Below are 20,162 nucleotides of genomic sequence, written 5' to 3' on the forward strand. Positions count from 1 at the left end.
TGCTGATAATAATCTTACATCTCATCATGTGAGTTTTGAGGGCAAATATTCACATCAGGCTTTATAACACCAGTTTTGAATGAAAGATTAAAGTTTTAGCCTTTCTGGATGCCCACAAAGACAACATCTACATTTTCAGCCAAAAAAATATGATTAATGCAACTTCAGAATCCTGATACTGCCTGAATTTTCCATCTGATGTTTATATTTTAGGACATATCTTTTTTCACTCTAAACAAATACAGAAAGAACTACTGTGTGGAACATTCATTAGAGATCATGTCAAAAACCTTTGGGATTTTTAACCTTCTCTTTCCTGCAAATATGCTATATAAACAAAGCAATCTGTTCTGTTAATTACCCCTTAAAGGATAACATTATTTCAGCTAGTTTTGATTATGAGAAATAATAACTTTCTTAAACTTTTTTTTAAAAAAACCTCCTTTCATGGATTAAAAATGTTTATTTTGTAATTTATAATTTTATCACTTTTACATATGAGAAAGAAATATCAAAAACATTGAGCAAGGACCTGTTATTTACATCAGCAGATGCTCAGCATTTAGGCCACCTACTAATTTTAGCTTTCAGTTACAAAGAATTTGTTGATTTGTATTGAAATACATCTGCTCTTCCACTAACATGAATGGATCTGAATACAAAAAGTGAATATATCCAGTAAAGCCTAAGAAACGCGTGTAACACTATCTTCACACTTCACAGATGAAACCTGGCATAAAGTGCTTATTCTAATGATATACAGACACAAAACCAGAAGGGAAGCTAGATGATCCTAAAGTGAGGACAGTAAGGGAGAAAGAGATCTCAGGCTGGGTGTAATTATTGCTTTATTTCCTTGCCAGTGCTAATCTCCCAATCCAATCACTTTTGACTCCAGGAGCATATTTAAATCTGGATGGTAGGTATCACCTGAAACTGTTTAGAGGTTGATAGTGGGTCCTACTCTTGCCCTGTAATTCATTATTTGTTCTGAATGCATCTTTGAGTTATGCTGTGAAGTTCCAGGGAATTTGCTGTGAATAACTGCAATTCTCCTATCTCTGCCAGTGAAACCCCACAAAAGGAAAACTTAATACATGAGATCTGTAGAGTGTGCTTTTAGTCATAATTACAATAAAAAATCAAACTTAGCTGTTGCAAAATGCTCTTCCTACTCTACGCTTTTTGCCAGTATTATATCATGGTTAGTCTCAATTGCTTTAAAATTGCAGTGCTGAAACACCTGTGCAACAGAAAACACAAAACCTGCTCACTTAATGTTTGTTACATGCAAAATAACACAAAAATATTTCCTCAGCACTTGCAGGTTTCTCCACAAAATATTTTATGTATCTCTCAGTCCCTTACAAATATTTTTCTCTTGAAGCTAATACAGTCTTTAGAAGGAAAACCTGTAGCATCAAAATGTATACTTTATACACTCAGAATAGTTGTAAGTGCAATTCTGTCCTATGACAATGTAATACACTATCTCCCTGAGGTGAACTGGTGCTATAAAATGATACAGTTGTAGTGCGATATAGTTAAGAATAGAGACTGAAAACAGAGATTTTCTATAATGACTGCCATTTCACATTCATAGATAATCATGTTTTCTGGAATCAAGCTATATCCCTGCCTATTAACCACTTAGAAAAAGGTTATGCATCTTCTAAAAATAGCAATCAATACAAGAGACATCTAAAGATGCTTACAATTCAGTTACAATAGAAGTCTAACACTTGGGATTTATTTAATTAAATGTGTTTGCTAGTTATCTACATGAGGGCTGATTTTGCTTCCATTAGTCATTCCAAGGGAAATCATCCCCCTGTGTAATAGCACAGTTTGCAAATGCATTGCTTGTGGAAAAAGATTATCTTTTCTCATGTGTGAAAATGTGGCTCAGGATCTGCTGCAGAATTAACCTATTTAAGGTGCTTTTCATTCTATTCAGACTGAAAAATCTGGGAGGGTTGCATGTGCTCCTGATACACTTTGAAGAGAAAAGAAAAGAAACAGATTCTCCAAATAACTGGATATTGGACCAGAAGATGCTAATAATAGCCCACACTTGAGTGTCATTTTTATGATAGACTTATAGAGAACTTTACCAGTAGTAAATATGCTATTAACATCTATCAGTTAAAGAAAACATGGTAATTACAAATTAAATGCAGACAGATGAGGCATACATTGATCCTTCTGGTAAAAATAATATCTCATGTTCTATACTCATTTAAAGGAAGAAATACAGCAGACCATGGTGCCGATGCAATCCTCCGCTTTGTGACAATGAACTAGAGAGCTATTTAGTGTAGCTCAGATGGCTACACTAGAAGCCATTTCTAGCGAAGCTACACCTCAGATGGCTAAAAGCCACAGTCTATCTTTGAGAGAACTCTGTAAGGTGAGGATATTTCTCTTCTGTGTTACCTACAGGAGAGAATATTAGTAACACTAGTCTCTAGGTTCATTAGTACAAGAGGGTATAAATGTCTGGTTTACAGATATTACAGTATGTGAAGAATTCATATGGACTCACACTAGGCAGCATCTTCCAACAGCTAACACCCACACACAGAAGAGTTGACAAAAAATACCTGAGACTGGAAAGACTGGAGCTGGGGGAGCAGAAATCACTCGAGGTGATGTATTATCTTCTAAATAAAAGTGAGCAGTCTGGAAACATTTCCTAGAGGGGAAGAAACATAAATAAATATTGCAAAAATTAAAACATTATCTGATACATTTACGAATTATGACATTATTGAGTAAGAAAGAAATCATGGTTTTGAAAACCAGTTTTGATGGAATGCCAAATATTACAACTGTAATATAAATATTAACCTAACACACCACCAAATTATGCATTAATACGACATTAACACAACATAATACATAGTTCATGCATCTTTACCTATACCAGAGGCAGAAGACAGAGCACATATCAGACAGAGCAGAAGGTGAAAGCAGAACTATGCATCAGGAGCTACTGTAGATGCTGCACAATAACTCCAAGTATAAAAAAATTCCATTGTCTACCTTGCTTATCCAAATACGCACACATAATTACTGTTCGCTTTATGTGATTATGCTAGCCTGAAGACAGAGCAGTGTATGAGATCAGTTCTGGTAATTCATCAATAGACCCTACTGCAGACACAGAAATACAATAAAAGGCAACATCCCCTGTAACAGACAAAACGGCAGCTCTGGAACTGCTGGGGCTAAACAATTTTTTCCTAATGTAATTGCAGCACTGAAACACACCTTAACCAAGGAGGACTTCCCAAATTTGACAGACAGAAACAGGGGAATTAATAACTCCAGGAGATGATAGCTTTGTTGCAAAAACATTGAAGGATGAATACAAATGGGATCAACCTTAACTATGACCCACAATGTTATTTGTATCTGTGCTGTAATCTAGATGTGAATGTAATAAGAATAGCATCTGTTAACAGTCCAAGCTATTCAAGAGACTAAATAACCAACTGCTACTGTAAGCATTGCAAAGCCTCCTTAATTAAAAAATCTCCATATGATTAGACATGCTAATAATGATCTGTGCTCTGGGTCACTTAATCTATTTGAAATATTATTCACTAATCATTATATTTAAAAAGAAATATATGCATCAGGAAAATATTAATCTCATTTTATATTTACAAGAATCTGCTTCTTCATCGCTGTTGGCTGAAGCTATTATATGATCTTTTGCTATATTAATTCCTGTATTAATTCATGGATAAAACACCTCATGTAATTGTTATAATGAAAAAAGAAATTTTGAAGCTACTTTGAGAAAAACAGATAGGCAATATGTAGATATCATCCTTCTTTCCAGAACCATTAATGTACATCATAAAGACTTTGGTAAGCTTATTTGAATTAAGCCTCTGGGAAACGTGCCCATACTTTCTGAATGCGATGGGAGCTTTCTGTTTATGTACAACACAGATTCTCCTAAAACACAAGCAAAAATGCACAGGTGCATCAAAGGACAAACACAACAATTAAATTTGGAATCTATCTAGAATCCTCTAAGAGTGTATTTATGATGGTCACAGAGGAGCTTTGGCTTTGCATGACATGTTGGAGATAGACTATCCTAAGTTTTACTTAGAAATGCTAATTTTGAATGTAGATCAAGAACACATTCAGGATGTGCTTTCTAATGTCTTTCTAATTTTCAGAGAGGCCCTAATATTAGAACCTCATAGAATTAGCGGCTGCTGAGGTGAGAGAGGCTGGCTCAATGCTAGCCTAATACTCAACCATTTGTCTTAGGACTGCGTGCAAAATGTAAGAGTTCAACAACAACTATCAAAATACTTTATATCACGAAACACTTTTGGAAAGTCTGGCCCTGCCTGCTGGGCACGGACAATGCTGATGTACTGTGTTTACTAAAACCAGCACCAACCAATCAAGCAGGCCAACCAGCCTGACTGGAGCAGGTTGCCCAGAGAGGCAGTAGGTGCTGCACCCATGGAAACATTCAAGGTCAGGTTGGACGGAGCTCTGACCAACCTGATCTGGTTGAAGATGTCCCTGCTCATTGTAGGGGCAGGGAGTTGGACTAGATGAGCTTTAAAGGTCCCTTCCAATTCAAACCATTCTATGAATAAAGTTCTAAAACAAAAAAGGTACCATCCCTAACGCCTACTGTTGATGATCAATGGCCATACATAAAGTTTACGGACTAACTTCATGGTTTTGTCACCTCCTTGCTTGAAAAAAGCTTGAAGTAAAAAGAATTTAATTAGCATAATGGCTTTCACATCTAAAGCAGTACTTAAAATCTCCTCATAATATGCTATCTATTCAATATCCCTCACTGAGCCACTGTACCTTTAATCTTTAACAAGTTAATTGTGGCTGAAAATAAATTACACCCTTAGCACATTTGGGAGATAAATTCATAGCAGTTGACTTAACCTATAATAAGACTAATAAATAGGCACTCCATCTGCTTCTGCATCAGCAGTGAAAGCTTTCATGACTAAACCTAATGTTAATAACCATGTCTCGTTAATTATCACTTGTTGTTAATGAAAAAAGTGATGACTATTTCAAACTTCCAGACAAAGGTTCCATCACTCAATGTTAACCTGATTATTTAATTTACACCCTTCATCACAGTATTTAGATCTTCAACCTAAAACTGTAATTTGTAATTTAGACACTGCATTTCTTTGAACGCACACTTTATATACGGAGATCGTGCTAAGCAATTTAATTAATCAGTGTCTGCATCTATATGATAAGCTATGCGGCAGCAGCTCTCAGTTTTAATGGGAGGGATACTAGATCTGAATGAACACTTAAACATGAACTACCTAGGACAAGACTGTGCCTGAGACTGCAGAGGACATAATTTCTGTGGTGTGTGGGCCCCTGGATCCTGGCTGAGAATATGTGCTGCCTACTTCTCCCTTGGGGCAGAGACTGCTCAGAGCTTGACTGGGATTTCACCCAGGCAGGCAACACAGCATGTTGCTGTGTCTGTGCGTGAGTTTGCCTGTGCGCAGGGTGCTCACTGCTTGTGTCAGCTTAGGAAAGGACCTGCACCTCAGGAGTCAGAGGCATCTGTAGCACGATGGGTTTGCACATCCTGTGCTCGCCCCTCAACAGATAAGGTTAATTCAGCACAAGTGGGAGTCATGAAGCAATCCAGAAATGAAAAGAACATAGCAACGAGATTCAAATATCCCTGTTGCACCTCTGCTGCAAGAACCCGATCAAGTAGGTAGATACTGAGAGAGATGCATGCACTCTAGACTTGCATAGAAAATTTTCTTTAAAGATACAAAACATCTATGCAGACAACCAGGCCATTAAACAGGCAACAGAATCTCCCAATTTGTTCCACTGTAATCTTAATCATACTGAAGAAATGAAAGGAAAATGACATTGCTTGAACATTGCTTCAATTGCAAAAGATTTGATATACAGAACTAGAGTAGCAAAATTTTCCTGCTGGCTACTAGACAATCTTTAGACCATACTGCCACTAAAAATTTTCATTCCTGTCAGAGAAACCACTATTTTATCACAGAAAGATTGAAATTGTGACTAATGAGACAGTGAAGAGATTGGGGAATTTCCGCAAGTGCTGATTAACAATTTCATGTTAAAAAAAAAACAAACCCCAAACCCAAACAACAGATGGTACAGAATTATTTTTCTGATACATGACATTCAAGTAAAACATGTCATTCAAGTGAAACACAAAATAACTTTGCCTTTTTTTAAGCTTAAGAAACTGGAACTTGTCACTCTTGGTAGAGTGGTTCTTAAACCAAATAACACATCGTTTGCATATTAAACACACCCTTTGTATATTCAAATTAGGAGCTAACAGTGGAAAAAACTCAAAGGACTACTCACCTAAATACCCAGCTAGGATATACCCATGCAATTTTTTGAGTATTATTGCCAAAGCAACACAGAATAACTTCTTGCAAAGCTAAACTTTCAATGAACTTTAATAACTGAAAATGATTGGTCTACATTAAAAAAGGCATTATAAAAGGAAACCTTGACAACTTCCATAAATCATTTCAAAATAAACTACATCTAGCCATAAACATTCTTACAGGCTATATTCTAATATTTTCCAGGCTCAATAATAATTCGATAGCAATAAAGTTAATGTACTGATTTTTCCCAGGCATTAAAAAGAGATGAGGATCTTGGCACCTTTGAAATAAGGCCACAAAGTCCTATCCACAATACATAGTGTTTATGTTACATTCCTCTGAAATAAGAAACATGTTACTGGTATTAGCATAATTCCAAGAAAATTTTCTTGAGGATTAACAAAAAAAGAGCTCCATATTTTATTTTGTAGTGCATAAGAAATACAGAAAAGATTAAATTCAAGTTCAAGAAGATATTCCTGCTAACGAGATTTTTGTTTTATTTTGAAAGACCTATGTTACAGAATTGTTCATTCCCAGAGAAAGAATACAAAATGAACACAATGTTATTCAACAAAAACAAGCTTGTAAGTGTAGGATTACTAGAACTGCATTGTACAATGTGGGTCTTAAAATGGATGGTGTTCTTTGGCAAACAGAACAGATTTCAAACCGTATTTAGCATTAGGGATGAAACCCTTTAGAAGATGAACATTCATGTTGTGTAACATGAAAGACAGGAAAAGGTTCTCAATATGGAAGTGGTTAACTGGAAATCCTGTGAGGGACACCAAAATTATCCAACTAAACTAAGAAATGAATTGCTCAATTATTATGGCCATTAACTACTTATTTGAAAAGAAGAAGAAATCTTTCTGAAAATTCATTGCTTAAAAGTGTCTTTAATCATGCCGAAGGCAGTCTGACTAGCACACTAGCCTGGAAGAAGGAAACTCAATTTCTCAAGGCCAGTGTGTTCAGGGATGTGATATATTCTGCCTCCATGTGGGACACACACTGCTCAGCTAATAGAAAACCAGTGTCGGGAGACTAGAAGAAAAGTCAGTAAGTACAACCCCGATACTGAAACCTAGAGATTACAGTAGTCAATAGCTTGGGTAGGGCAGTCTGAGGTATAGTTTCTGGATCTTCAACAGTTTTATACATTTTTGATTAAGCAAGATTGACTAGGAGAAAAAAAAACAAGAAAAAAAAAACCAAGCTCTGGAAGCATCTGTGAGGCGTTTGGGCCTGCCTGCCTTCCTCCTTGTGCGTACAGCTCCTGAGAGAGCAACGTCCTGTTTCTTGCTACTAGTTTGCATGTTAGCACAATGGAAGTGACAGGATCAGGTTCCTGGCAATCACCAAACAGCAAGAATCTCCATAGCAGGAAGATTTTGCAACTCAGAGTCTTGTCCTGGACCACCGCTTTTCCTCTCTGGCCACCTGCACACTTGAGGAAATGTTAGGGTTGTGCAGGGATTCTGAAAGTCCTACGAAAGCTTAAACAGATCTGCTCCTAGGAAGACTCTCTGGCTTTATCTGGAACCAATGATACAGAGCCAAAGGCTTGAGCGCTGCCACATACTGTCATATGGCAAACTTGATTCCTGGTGTGCTTTTAGCTCACTCCAACTTGCATTATTTCACACAACGCTTGACAAAGTTTGGGGTTAGCACAGGGCAGAGACCACCCCCTGTAGATGATGTGAATGCAGCCACTCTGTTTTCTTCATCCTGTGAGGGGAGAGACTTTAGCTGTACAGAAGAGATTTGTGCCATGCCAGCTGGTCTCTTTTATTTCACAGTACAGATACAGTCTCTTGACCTCACTGATTATGTTATAATGACTTGTTATACCTCTCACTTCTATTTAGCCTGATTTTTTTTTTCTGTCTTATCAAATTATCAAGTCACGGAGAAACATGCCCACGAGGGAACCTGAGCAAGTGTATGCGCATAAAATGCATCCTTCATTATCCATTAAATGATTTGGAAGGCCGGGGGTGAGGGCAAATTTTGGTTCATAGTCAGGAAAAATCACAAAGAACACGTTTTTAATCACATCAAAACAACTACTCAGCAAGAGATCTTAAAAACAATCATACTGTTATATTAACATTAAACTATTCCATTTCTGTCTTGCATACAATGTCAGTTGCAGTACACTCCTACAGTCTTATATGAATCACTTACTCACATAGTCCTGTTGAGGACCATAGATTCTCATCCTAAATTGACAACTACCTTTTATAACTATCAAAGGGCTGGGAACACAGGAAACAAACCCATGCCATGCTATTTATTCTTCTTCCCCCTCCTGTTCTTCCCAATGTTCTGTTAAGTCATTTGCTTCTAGGCATAAACAATCACAAATAATTGTTTACTAAAATCTCTTAATATGGAAATAAAGTATTTGCAATGGTTCAACCCTCTGCAATCAAAAAGAATTATAGTTGAGCATTTTGGACATAAACCACCCTCTTTTGCCAGCTTTATGTCGCTGCAGTACTGAGAGCAATACAGAGACACAGGGAGAGATAAGATTCAGTCTCCTTCCTGTAAACTAGCTTAACAATGCCAACCATATTTTTCAAATTAGAGCTCTTTAGAACTGAAAAAAAACCCCAACCCCAAACAATAAAAAAAAAACTTACCTCCAGTATATGAGAATACCCACAAGAATCACTAGACAGATAAAAGTCAGGGCTGATACGACCACAAGTGGTATAACTGTCTTCTTCTCTGATTCCAGACTCTCAGCTAGACCAATACGAGACTCATGGCTACTATTACTTGCCTCTGCAGTCAGAGAAAATTGAAACAGTCCATATTTAAATTCTGACAAATGCACAGTACGAGTGAATGTGTCTTATAATGAACCTACTTAATACCACTTACCTCTATTTTTTACTATGTACTGCAGAAAGTGTATATATTTGCAAACCAGCTTACAGAAAACAAGCAGATAGAGAGTAAAGCAAAGTGTTCAAGCTTATGTGATTCAGCCTTCCAGCAGTGGAGACTTCTCTTTGTAAGAAAAGCAGATTGTTGTTAAAATATAGAAGAAAGATTTTTATTTTCATCTGTTTATTAACTGAAAGCCAACTGAGTTAAGGAATCTAAATACATAATATTGGAATGTGTAAAGAACACTGATATTAAACTGTCACTCATATAGCACGTATCACTTCTCTGACTAATAGTTTACTAGGGAAATTTTACTACAATACTCCCTATATGCGTGCTGTATTGCACTTAAACCTTCTGTTTTATAAGACAATGTCCGCTTTGTAACTTGCCATATAGATACAACCTGCTTCCTTTGAGTCCAACTGCAGCACTTCCTCCCCCAACTATACTGGAGCCAGAATTAAATTTCTTACCTTCATCTTTACAGGTGATCAAATTATTATTTAGATATTGTCTAGATTTCACATTTCTGTCAGCTTTGTAATGCTGGATGACAGAAATATTTGGGCATAGGAATCTGTATGAAGATTAAAACAATATATTTTATAATCTCATTAAAATAAGGGAACACAACGGTGGAGAGGACCAATACCGAATGTTTAACATATCTTAAAACCTAAACACTTTAAATCTGTGATTTTGACACTAAATGACTAATTCTGTTCAGTCTGTGAAGTTTACTGCGATCTTCAATCATTATATGAAATTATACATATTATACATTTTTGTACTTCTTACAATTAAACCCCTAGCTTTTGTAAGAATGTTTTTGCTTTTGTGAACAGTCCTAATGCAATGAATGCTTGTATGGGAGCAGAATTCTGCTGTCTAGAAATCAGCTGCATTCCACTGGGATTTCAAGGAACCAATTCTACATGAATAAAAAGGTTTCAGATAAAAGAATGGATTTGAAAATGTTTAAAAAAAAAACCAAAAAAACCCAGAAATCACATGTCCTACGTATGATGTAAAAAACCAAACAGCTTCACACAGTACAGATTTCCAGGCAGCTCTCTGCTTCCATTTTCTTGAGTTTAGGGGCTTTCAGGGCTCTGATCTTGCAGGCATCTTGTTGGATTTAGTTCAAAGTACTCAAACACCCAAATCAATCACTACTCTTTAAATCCTGTAGCTCAGCATGAAAAGCAATTGCAGGCACAAGGTGGTTCTGAAAAGTCCGTTCCTCTGTTTCTGGTGGAAAGGCTAAAATCACTATTTCCTATTGATTTCAGAAGAAACTACAGGCATGCATGAGAGATCAGAATACGAACCTTTTGAAGCATTCATACTTGGTTATCCATCTCTAGAGTAATTCACAGTGTAAAACCCAGTCTTATCTGTGTGATTCAAACTACATGATCAAATCCTATTAGCATTCCATCTAGGGGGAATGAAGAGCAGACTTCACTTGTAACAGGGTTTCTTGCTGACTTGGCCATAACTCCAATGATGGAAGCTGAAAAGGCAGTCTCGCCTACAGCAGATTTCTTTGGTCCCTAATAATTGATGTGGTTTTATCACTTGCATGTTTCTTTATAATAATGTCTCTTAAGAGTTTTTCAAAAGAAGTTGAAAGGTTTAGGTAGTCATAGAGGTCTTATGGAGAAAGCCCTAGTTCAGAACAAGGATTAACATGCACTAACGACAGAGACTAAGAAGAGTTTAAATGACATTTTTTTCTGTAACGTTCACAACAAGAAGACATTTAATCATTTTCTGGTGAGTTCACTCTATCTCAGGGGGTGGTTTCCTTTTTTTTCTTTTTTTCCCATTGCTCTACAACTGAATTAAAGCAAAGATGTCTTTGATTTACAGGACACCATGTTAGACATGCTCACATTGATTTTTCAGTTTATTAAAAGCCAATATTTGGCATCATTTATTAGACAAAATAATGCACATGATATGATATTGCATAGTGTCTTTCAATAACACCTAGAAGCCAAATTGTACGTCTATTGTACTCCTCCTTCTGCTCAAATTATGGGTAATCCTTCCTGAATTAATATCAGCAACAATTCAAGGGACACCCATTATGTAATCTATAAATGTCTTATGGTAACACTCAATCAGATTAGTAATAGAAGTTTTGAAATACTAACATTCTTTTTGCTGATTTTTAAAGAAATGCTACACATTTTACGTAATATGCTAACTACTAAACAACTAAACTAATTCACTTATTGATTTGGTTTTATAACATCTACCTTGTTAGGGTTCCTATTAATTTCAGTACATTCGCTACTTTACTTCAGTATCTATTTTCTTTAATTTTTATTTTCTACTTTTAACGTTCTATTAGCTGCAACTACACAGCATCAATTTACCACCTTTTCATATTAGTATTCTATCGATCATGAGTAATATGACCTCATGTGACTTAACCGTATTTGCAGGAACGTGTTGAAAATTTCACATGCTTTGTGTATTCCATTCCTTAGTGGAATTTAGTTGGATGACACTGCCCTCTACAGATGCTGTGAGTACTTAACGGAAGTTCAACTGATTTTCTAAACTACCAAGCTCACCTTGGTTGTTGAGTTCATTTTTTTCCCCCCTACAACATCATACATTCTGAATTTACTCCTGGATTTTTCCATACTCTTACAAAAGGCAATGAAAACAATGAGTCTGTGAGTCTGAATACCTCAAGTTTTTCACAATGCATTTTAAAATACAAAGTAAATGGTTTTATTTATCAGATTTTTATCTATGTGAGGTTCAGTTTTTCCTTCTCACCTTATCCTTGGAACCACACACCACAAATACTCTCATTGACTTTAAAAGGACTAAATGTGAAACTGCACTAAATATAAACAAGTGCAGGAGAATCTGGCACTAAATATTTTGGAAGTATGCAAATCTGGCACAATGATCTGCATCTCACTGAAACCTGAATGTGGCAGACAGAGTAAGAATGAAAATGAATGGTTTTATGAGTTAAGATGAATCAGAATCAAACTGAAGCATCTTATTCCTTGCTCAATACATCTTAGAAAATGCAAAACAAAACAAAAGAAGGAAAGGAGCTGCTCTAAGTTAAAACCCACAATGTCAGAGGTATGTTTCCCCTGGCAGAGGCATGGTTTCCTCTGGTGTGTTTCTGTAAGGGCAGCACTTGCCTTTGTTCAGAGAACTTACATCCCTCTTAAAACTTTAGAACTAAATTTAAACAAGTAATACCACCTAACTTCTGCTCACAGTACACAACTATCCAAAAGCAGAGCATGAATCTTCTTACTGAAGAATATTTCAGGAGCAGTTTTAAGAAGCCAGAAGTAGCATTCACAAGACAGCCAGCTCAGCATGCACCCCCTGTTCCCAATGCTCCCTTAATCAGACCCACTGGCACTGTTTTCTTTTAATTACACGTAGATAAACCTTCTCATTCTCTATGGCACAAAAGCATCGCCTCACAGCTTTCCATGGCATTCATTAGACTTATCCATAACTAACCTGCCTCAGACATGTTGAAAACTGATGAGCGATCGCTAGTAACAGATGAAGCTGATGACTGTGATGATCCAGGAGTTAATTCTGAGTTACCTGCTTCAACTGCCCCTTCAGTGTCTCTCTCATTAAGGTCAGGAAAACTGAAATCTGTTGAAGTTTCATTATCATTAAGGCTATCTGAGGTACCTTGGCCAGAACCACTTTCTTCATCACTTGTAAAAACAGCCCAAGACTTAGACTCTGATGTGTTTTGCAATGGGATACTAGCAGTTTGAACGTGGTTCTCCAAAACTGTCGGGTCGTTGAGCTTCTTTGGTATCACACTTGCTGTCAAAGCTGGTATGGATGTAGAATTACGTCTGTCCGTGGTATGGTTTATTTGACTGTCTAATGCAGGAGTAGAATTTTTCTCTTCCTCTTCAGTTTTCTCAGCATGTGAGCTTATAATTAGGTTACTCTGATCCTTGGTATTTTTTACCTTTGTATTCTGTTCCTCTACTACCATATCCTGAGCTTCTCTATAGGAAGTGCATGAGATACAGTTACTTACAGGGAAGCCATCATCATATTCATCGTAGTCATCCTCAACTACAGAAGGCCACAAATCGGTACTGGACATGACACTGGGAGACAACCCAGAGGATTCTCTAGAAGGAACCAGCAGCCTGCTCAAAGTTACAGGGATCTCACTTTTGGGAGGAACGGCCGTAACAGAAACATGTACATTTGGTAAAGGAAGAGTGTGACGAATGGACACATCAGAATCAGAAACAAGTGCAGGCATACGAACAGGATCAAAACCAAGTGTAGAACTTGATGAGACACTGGCAGGCTCACTTCCTTCAAAAACACTTGAAGAGACACGGCTGTCTTCGGGAGTAGCTACATGTAGTAATGTATCAACTGTTAGGGACGGAGTTTTTAGGCCATTCGCTGCTTGGGAGGGAAAGACATTTGTATTTTCTATACTGGTTAGCTGGAATGAAACATCACTACTGTACAATGAAGGCATAATTTGCTGAACATCTTCACTGTTAAGCAAAATGGAAGAAACATATTCCTCACTTGCATAAGAAACAGATAAACCTTGAAGTGATGATGTGGGCTTACTAAAAGTGTCTGACAACATATCAGCAACAGAACGTGTCGATGGAGAATGCAGCATGGTTTCAGTTGCAGCAGAACCTGGTGCCATTTGATACAATATTTGGTCAAATGCAGAACTATCTTTATGAACCCTGGAGCTTTCAGCCAATATTGGATCACTAAGCACAACTGAAGTCATGTTAGGCAGAGTGCCATCGCCAGAAGATTGGAAGGAGGATTGCAGTAGTGCTTCATTATTTAATGTAGCTGAGGTCTCATAAAAGTATGACTGAGTTGAGGATAACATTTTGCTATAAGCAGGGGCAGAGAGAGCTTGATCTGAGCTTGCACTAAGCACAGGTTTAAGCAAAGTGTCATCAAAGGCTGAAGGTGTAACATGCAAAGGCTGAACAGAAAGGTGATTTTCTGTAAGTTTACTAATATCACGATCAGATTTCTTAGTAGTGGGAAAAGCAAGAGAGACTGGAAGGATTCCCTTTGTGCTAGAAACAGGAAGTGGGCTTTCTTGCAGAGATGTGTTCTGCTTAATTACATCATCATTAGAAACAGATGTAGAAAGTTCAGGTATCACTTTACTTTCAGCATTGGAAGCCATTTCACTTAAAGAAGAGGAAATTTGCAGTTCTCTCTCATCTCCATGTATGACATCACCTTTTTGAAGCATCTTATTAACATCACTAAACCCAGATGATTCATACGTTATCTCATCTACAGAATCAGAGGAAGAAACGTTAAGTATCGTCAAAGTATCTGTATCAGGCAAAAGGGACTCACTACCAGAGTATGCTTCAGACCAATCCGTATCACTAGATAGAGAGCGTGTAGGCTGCAGCAAAGTATCAGCTTGTGATATTACAGAAGAAGGTTTATGCACCAGTACATTGTTATAGCTGCTAAATAAAGGATCTTGACGAAATACGTCAACAGTATCATGCACAAATTCTGTGGAGTCATAGGAAACAGTAAAGCTTTGGAGGGAGCCCACATTACTAGACAAAGCATAAGGAAGTTCAGACACTGTAGACAGTACATGCATATTTACGTCACTGCTGGATGGTTCAACTTGAGAAAATATGTGAGTTCTATTATGACCAAATATCAGTGTCTCTGAAGCAGCATGAGTAGTCTGATGTGACATCACATCAGCATATTGAGCAAGGCTTGGCTGTATTAATGTATCACCCTCGGCCAATGTCAAAGAAGCATGCAGGGACACCTTATCACTTGCAACAGCTGGAGTAGCACTTTGTGGAAACATTTGAGAAACTGTATACAGACGGTGGAACATTTTACTACTGGAGGAAGCAGAGGAAAATGCAAGCAAAGGTACATCATCATAGGAAGACAGGGTGGGTTCAAATGACACATCAACACTGGGAAATACAGGTGTAGCATGCAAGGTCACATCACTATCTGATGTAGCAGGGGTAGTGTCGAGCATCTGAGAGTCAAACAATAAAGGGGTGACTAGAGGAAACACTTCACTACTGTAGGAAGGTTGAAGAGGTATCTCACCATTATAGACTGGTTGAGTTGTCTGAGAGAGTACCTCACTGGCAGCAGAAGCAGAACCATATTCTCCAGAGCTTGAAGAGACAGAGTGAGGTGATAATTCAGCAGAGGAGAAAGCAAAGGTAGAATAATGTGGCAATTCTAAATCCGCATCTGAAGTGTCCTCTGAAACCACTGGACTGCTGGAATAGGGTACTGTAGCTGGCTTTAATCCCTTTACATAAGCATCAGTGTAACTGGTGTGAGACAATTGCCTGCTATCCAATGTATCAACAGATTGAGTTGTCAGATCCGTAGCATTATGGAGCCATACATTTCCGTCAGTGGCAGAAATATGCTTTGGAGGCTCAACAGAGCTTGAGGGTGCTACACCTTCTGAAACGTACTTAATGGAGCCTTGGGAAAGAACATCACGCATGCTTATATCCGGGCTTCCTGAAGGAAGGGTGTCTTCTTGGGATGTCTCCTCCGTAACCTGCTGTGCTGAAGAAGTGGTAAGAACTGAACTCCAAAAGTCATCAGATTCCTGATGAGGTTTAAAAGGAGACAATAAGAAATCTTCATCACTATGGCCAGTAGTGGTTATTCTTGTTGGTTCTGTCCCTGAAGAAAGGTATATATATTCTTCTTCTACGCCTTTGGAGGAACCAATGACTTGAGGAGGGATTCCAGTAATTGTTTGGGATTCCAAAAAAGGTTCTTCCTCTTCTTTAGAAATTTCACTAACAGGTGGAGAAGTAGGGTAATAAACTGCTTTGAAAACATCATCCTTACCATGCATTTCTTCTTCTCTTGTTAAGTATCTACTTGTTTTAGCTTCATTAGGTTTTGTCCCTGTTTTTTCTTGACTGTAGATGGATGTAGTCACCTGGAAATCTTTCTTTCTGATTTGGTTTAATGTACTGTCAGTGCTAGGAATCACTGAAGTTTCTTCATCCACCTCTGTTTCCTTTTCATCAACTTCATCCTTTGAAAAAAATATCATAGCCGAAGACAATTAAAAACATTTCTAGATACTGTACCCAAATGAAAAGCACAACGGCAATAACACATTTTTCTGGCTCCATAGAAACAAGAGAGGCAAAACATGACAACACTTGAGAAGACTGTTGGTCTTAGAGCAAAATATTCAGCAGCAAGAACAGGTATTTGCTTCTTTCTTAAAAACTGTACTTCACTGCAATACAACAAAACAATCCTGTCACAACAACTTCTTAAATACTGTGCTACTTTTACTCTATTTGAGAGACAAAACCCACTCATAGTATTTTACTTGATTAAAAAAGCTCTACCTCTTTCTTAATAAAATGCAATCGTACATGCAGTACGCATCAATGGAAGAATAGTTTTACTATCAGAATGTCTTTGAGATTTGCATTAATATCCAGGTATTTTTTAAATTGTCATAGTTAGAGAATTGGTAAAATATATTTATGGCCTGCCCCTAAATCTGCTGAATCTTCATTTTTTTTCAGAAAAGAGGATATCAGGATTGGTCAGCATGACCATAACAGTTTCACAAGTGTTGTGAGTGATACCACCTAGTCTCTCTTATGACCCTCTGTTTGCTGAACATGAATAATGATACTTTGTGAAAAATCTGTGTTAGGGCTTTGACTCTTAAGGACAGATCCAAAAAGAAAAATAAATTACATGCCTAAATGAAATCAGAACTCAGGAGGGCCTTGAGGATCTAAGTTGAAATTCTTTCATCCACTCTCCAATTTTCCCTGCCCCAAATCAAAAACCACAATGTGTAAGCAACTAACTGGCTCAGCAAGCATTTTCATTTTGACTTAGACACAGCAGCACCCACAGCTCTGTGCTGTGCCCCCATCTAGAACTGCACCAGAACCAAACCTGGCTGAGCGCAACTCTGCAAACCAGGTTGAGGGGCACCTCCACTTTCTGAAGGGACTTCACTTGATAGGCACACACTTAGCTGCAAGAGAAACCAGCAGGACAGAGCCCCTCACAAAACACAGTTGCAGCTCTTCTTTTGAAGATCTGGTTTGGTGACGTGGTGTCAATACCCATCAGTTCTTATTCAAAGGCTTAATGTTGAGAGAAAACACCCAGAATACAGGAGACTGGGCCACTATTACCAATCTGAGAAATACTCAGTTTCCACTGAGGATCAGTTTCAGATTTTAGGCTGAGTACGTATCCCATATCTGCTCTGAAGTGACCACGCCACAGCAGAGACAAGAATGTGAAATCAATAGCCTTTGGAAGAAAGTGCCTGAGATGAAGTACAACTGAATAAACTATTAACCCGGGCACTCATCTAATAGGAGTTATTATCTTTCATTCAGTCTTTTTCAAAGCGAGGGCTATAACCACTAGGCTAGAGCCGTATTTCACACTGCAGTCCCCTTCTTGTACCAGGAACGCCTGGTACACTCACACAATATAAGGGACCTCAGACATGACTCTCAAGTTCGTATTTCATTCCAAGGGCTAGATACCTAAAACATAGGGACAGCAGAACCTAGACTGTGTCCTTAAACCCAGAATGGACAGACCCTTGTTTCTGAAAATCTCCTTTATGAAGGGCAATGCCTGCACTTTTAAGTTCTCACGGTTCAAGCAAAAATTAATTGACATTCACCAGCCTTCAGTTACTGTCCTGACAGACGCAATATAATAATCTAGATATGCAACTTACATCAACAGAGAAATAACAGTATTACTGGTTAGTCAAGGGTAACTACGTTTTATCTATCTATCTATCTATCTATCTATCTATCTATCTATCACAATATAACTATAACAACAACAATGATGATGATGATAGTAAGAACAACAATAATAATGATAAGCACAGGCTGTCTATTTAACTAACAAGGACTTGCCACTCAGTGAGAATATAGTGTCATAGATGGAAACTATAAAATAAGATTTCTGAGGAATTACTTGGTACAAAGGTAAGTCTTACTGAAGGAACTGTCCATGCTGTAAAATCTGTATTAGGGACTGTTATAAACTTCACAGTGATATTTTCACCTAGGCCTCCAGAAACCTAATTATCGAACATGAAGAATGCAGAGGGCATCACAAGAACATCCCAAATTGAGTTTTACTGTGATGTCTAACTCAAATTCAAGAAGTGAGTGTAAGTGATGGTCCAAGAATTCTGGAACAACAGTCAAATTCGGCCAATGCCACACTGACAGCAGACACACATGAATCTCACTTTTCAGCATGACTGCTTTCCCCCTTACTTCAGTTTACTAAATGCTAAGACGTTCATAAGCAAGCCCAAGTAAAATTTCTCTTTAAACAAGCTAAAAAGCCTGACATGAGGAGGCAGTTTATATTCTACTAAATGAGCCATTTTGTCAGACTTCACTCAGAAGTGAGAGTAATGTGATGTACTGTTTTCAAAAAAACCTTGGGCATATCCTGTACTATCCCTTACTTCTCCATGTATCTCCAGTCCCAGAGAACTAAATAGTGAAGTACCTCTAGAGCTATCTAGGGAGAAATATAGCTGAAAGAGAAGGCTGTATATGCATATATAAATAAGTATATATAAATGCAGATAATACATTCAGCTGGGGACAGTAAATTTTCAGAGAACATCAGTCCAATTTAGTTGAAATGTATGTATTTGAAACACTCTCAAAAAATAAATTAATGCCATACCTCATACTCTTCAGTTTCATTCAGTTCAGGAATGAGGTCAGCCTCTATAAAACAAAAATACACACCATATAATCTAACATCTTAAATTCACAGAATTATTAATTCTGTTTTATAGGATTGTGTTTGCAAAAGTGGCCAACAACTTGGGTTGAGGACTAGCTGTACAGATAGCAATGCTCATTGAGATAGGACATGTCCAGCCACAATAGTTTCCCTTGGCTTTAATTTGATGCTGCAGCACATGTTGGATCTTCACTGAGAAACCACATGCTGATCAGGGAGAATCATGTTTATTGAGAAAGTTTTCTATAAGAAAGTATAGTTTAATGCAGAGCCACATAACAGTGAAGCAGGTAAATCTGTGAATATAAATTATTTCTCTACATTTCACCTGGAAGCTCTGAGGATATTCTTGTAAAACGATCTGTTCTATAATCTCCATACAGCAAATTTCTCCTTTGTCCACCCAGGCTTGGATGTATGTACCAGACCAACAGCCACATCATCATATCCAGCGTGCAGTAGGCTGCCTGTCTCTGTCAGGGCAGACCAAAGAGATACACCCTTCCTAGGGTCCAGTACTGAAGGCCTTTTGCAAATTCCCATTCCACTTGATCTAATGTAAGGAGGTGAACCTAATTGTATCACATCCCACACAAGGTACCTAATAAACAGGCATAGGACACCCTGCGACAACTACTCTAAAGGCTTTTGAGACCTCCCTGTTTTTCACAAATATGTAAGTTGAAGCAGGATCAAGAAGTGAATTTCCTACAGCCCAAGTGAAAACCATTCTCTCTAAGTTTAGAGGCAGTCTCTCATCTTCTTTCTCTGTCTTTTTTGGCCAAATTCAGTATTGTACTTCTGATGGCTGTCAGCAAGAGAAGCTTCAAAGCAGTCTGCACAAAAACTACAAATCTGTGGTATGAACTGACATGGGCCTCCAGTGATGAAATCCAATACCTCTTCCACAGCATTAACTCATCTTACTGCTCCTTTGGTCTACAGAAAGGTTCATTACTTTTCTGAATCTCTCTAAGG

At 37.8% G+C, this 20,162-nt stretch overlaps 1 protein-coding gene across 8 annotated transcripts in view; it reads right to left on the bottom strand.

Annotated features, from left to right (window-relative positions):
* PTPRZ1 (protein tyrosine phosphatase receptor type Z1) overlaps positions 1 to 20,162 on the bottom strand; it is a 137,962-nt gene that overhangs the window by 17,966 nt on the left and 99,834 nt on the right. For 4 of the 8 annotated variants that reach the window (XM_069850605.1, XM_069850577.1, XM_069850585.1 and 1 more), the window contains exons 11-14: positions 19,122 to 19,165; positions 12,858 to 16,440; positions 9,086 to 9,230; positions 2,604 to 2,695 (exon numbers count right to left, since the gene is read on the bottom strand). In XM_069850605.1, coding sequence (XP_069706706.1) covers positions 2,604 to 2,695; positions 9,086 to 9,230; positions 12,858 to 16,440; positions 19,122 to 19,165 — 3,864 coding nt within the window. The remainder of the gene's footprint in view (positions 1 to 2,603; positions 2,696 to 9,085; positions 9,231 to 12,857; positions 16,441 to 19,121; positions 19,166 to 20,162) is intronic. The other 4 variants (XM_069850628.1, XM_069850617.1, XM_069850612.1 and 1 more) reach the window with 3 other exon arrangements.

The sequence above is a fragment of the Phaenicophaeus curvirostris genome, chromosome 1 (genome assembly GCF_032191515.1).
Source record: "Phaenicophaeus curvirostris isolate KB17595 chromosome 1, BPBGC_Pcur_1.0, whole genome shotgun sequence".
NCBI classification, from domain to species: domain Eukaryota; kingdom Metazoa; phylum Chordata; class Aves; order Cuculiformes; family Cuculidae; genus Phaenicophaeus; species Phaenicophaeus curvirostris.